Source organism: Rhea americana, unplaced genomic scaffold (assembly GCF_003343005.1).
Source record: "Rhea americana isolate MKP2758 unplaced genomic scaffold, rheAme1 scaffold_18, whole genome shotgun sequence".
NCBI classification, from domain to species: Eukaryota; Metazoa; Chordata; class Aves; order Rheiformes; family Rheidae; genus Rhea; species Rhea americana.
The window spans coordinates 5,778,008-5,780,872 of NW_028185927.1; the positions used below are offsets into that span (position 1 = coordinate 5,778,008).

At 50.4% G+C, this 2,865-nt stretch overlaps 1 protein-coding gene across 1 annotated transcript in view; it reads right to left on the reverse strand.

The window, feature by feature from the left end:
• Positions 1–2,119: 2,119 nt before the first annotated feature.
• The window catches only part of NKX2-1 (NK2 homeobox 1), a 2,803-nt gene continuing 2,057 nt past the window's right edge, over positions 2,120–2,865 (reverse strand). The window contains 1 exon segment of the mRNA XM_085301820.1: positions 2,120–2,790. Within this exon segment, the coding sequence (XP_085157946.1) occupies positions 2,120–2,790 (671 nt within the window).

The window sequence follows — 2,865 nt, forward strand, 5'->3', positions numbered from 1 at the left end:
CTTTTTTTCCCTTTTTTTTTCCCCTTCTCTCTCTTCAAAAAATATCAGTAGTTCAAAATACCTCTGTAGTTCAGAGGTGGTCTTTGAATGACCGTGATTCACTCCCGTGGTTTAACTGGGAGGGTGTGGGGGGAAAGCGAAACCGGGCAGAAGATGCAAAGGAAAATACACGACGAGCTCTTTCAGGATGAGCTGAGGGCTCCTTGTTTTCAGCTGCGCTCCCAAAAGGGGCATTTGGGGTCCGGACGACCGCGAATTACACCTATTTGTCGRTTGTCCAATACAAGCTGCTTCACTTGATCCGTTTTATCTATTTACAGCAAAGTTAACACCTAACTCTCTTGCATTTCCCCCCAAATCTTTCCCGTATTAACAAATGCACCCCGCTTTCTCGGCCCCACGTGCACGCTGCCTGCACACGCATGCACACGCATGCACACGTATGCACACGTACCCCCCCCCCGGCTGCTCCAAGCTTCCCTGGCGCTGGGGAAGGAGGATGCGGCGTTATCCGCCGCCGCCGCGGCCCTTCCGCGGCCCTTCCGCGGCCGCTGGCGCTGCAGACGAGGCATTGCCTGGGGCGGGGGGTGGGGGGCGCGGAGCGAAGGACTGCTGCGTCCTCACCGAGAAAGTTAATTCCAACTGCAGGCCGTATACAATAAGCTATCGCCTTTTTTTTTTTTTTTTTTTTTTTTTTTTTTTTTTTTTTTTGATTATAAATAAGGTGACTGTACTTTTCCTTAAAATACAAGCACATGGGAAAACCTGATAGAAATGAGTCTCGTTTTTTAGCAAGTTATTAAAACTGGGCGCTCTGTAAAACGGCCGCATATTCTATCCCGTCAGCGGGTTCTTCGCTAGCTTGTTTCTAGTGGCATGAGACTTTTACCTTAATCTCCGGGCCTTTGGCATTTGAATTTCTGCTCCCCGACTACTTTGCTTGCTCTAGCAAAAAGTATCGCAGCTCCCCCCGACGCAAGCGGGCTGATCAATTTGGACTCGATCCCTTCACTCTCGCGTTTATCAACCCCGCACCTTCGCCTGTCACTTTTCCGCGCTGGGGCCTCATCCTGTTTCCCATGAACTCCCTGGCGCAGTCCCCCTCTAGGAACAGAGCCCGGACCCTCGGAGGAGCAGCAGTCCGGCATTTGGGAGCATCCCGGGTTGTTTCTCCATCAAGCAAAAAATAATGATAATAATTAAAAAAATAAAGAGGAAGGGAGAGACCGGGAGGGGACCAAAAGGAAATAAAAAAAGAATATTTGTAGTGTGTATAATTTATTAGAAGCTTCTTAGGAACTATATTTAAGCCAAATATCTACATAAGTTACAACAGGAAAAGGCGGTGTGCGCAAATAACAAACTGCCAGAGGATTTACGACGRGGCGATCAGTGTCCATAAAAAAGGGGGGGGGGGTTGGTTTGGTTGATTGTATTTTTTTTTCTTTTTACAACAAAATATGCAGGTTACTAAAAACTATGAGTTTAGTCCAACTTTTGACAGCATTATACAGCTACAGGTTCACATCAAACGTAAGGAGGAAAATAAAAGCCAAGCCTTTGATGACTCCCCATCTCCATCCGCTGGCCCTGACGATGGGGCTGCGAGAGGAGACCGAGGGGACGGGGGAAAGCTGCTTCTTGTGTCCGGGTGACGCGAATGCTTTTTTGGGGAAAGCCACCCCATCCCCCAAAATCTCTATATTTACATGCAAGTCCTARACGCTGGCAAAGTGTACATCTGAAATCCAAGCCTTCAGACCATGCCTACCGATGGTCCCCTTTCTGCAGACTGCTCCATTGGTATTAGTCAGATTTTTTTTTAACACCCCCATTTAACAACCTTGGGGAAGAAGAAAAAAAAAAGGACCCAAAACCATCAACAGTAGCAATAAAACCAAACAAAAAAGTCACTCTCTCTCTCTCTCTCTGAGGGATACTCAGAGAACCACTCTGTTAAACCAAAAACAAAAAGAAGCATTAAAAAATGAAAGGAAAAAAGGAAAAGAAAAACACCCAGTAGTTTGGACAGGGCAGAAGATTTGTGTGACTGGGGAAATCTGTTTTTTTTTTCTCTCTCTCTCTCTTTTCCTTTTATGTTTTGCTTTGTTTAATCCTTTCACCAGGTCCTACCGTATAGCAAGGTGGAGCAAGACATGGCAGTGCCATAGTCAGAAGTCGAAGAGTTTAGGTGAGACAAGCTGGAGACCTGGCTCTGCAGAGAGGAAGGGCTGGCCGAGTGCTGTCCCATGTCTGGAGACTGCCCCGCACTGTTTGTCTGGTGGCTCTGATGCTGTCCGAGGCTGTTGCCATTGGTGGCCACCGTGATTGCTGTAGCTGCCTGCTGCTGATGGCTCTGGATGGCTGCCGTGGGTGTGTTGGAGCCTGCTTGGCAGGGCTTGCCATCCTTCACGAGCACTGGCACTGCCACCCTTCTGGGAGACTGCTGCTGCTGGCAAGAGCCGTTCTCCTGTTGCATCTGCTGCTGCGCAGCCTTGTCTTTGGCCTGGCGCTTCATCTTGTAGCGGTGGTTCTGGAACCAGATTTTGACCTGAGTCGGGGTGAGGTGTATCATGCTGGCTAGATGTTCCCTCTCAGGGGCGGAGAGGTATTTCTGCTGCTTGAAACGTCTCTCCAGCTCGTAAACCTGGGCCTGGGAAAAAAGGACCCTCCGTTTCCTCCGCGGCGTGCTCTGGAGCGGGGCCATGCTCTTGCTCACGTCGCCCAGGGAGCCCAGGCTGCCCATGCCGCCCATGTTCATGCCCGAGGACGGGGCCATGAAGCGAGAGACTGCAAGGGAGCAGACGGCGCGTTGTGAGCGGCTCGGCCCGGCCTGAGCGGCCCCCGCGCCCCGCCGCCGCCGCC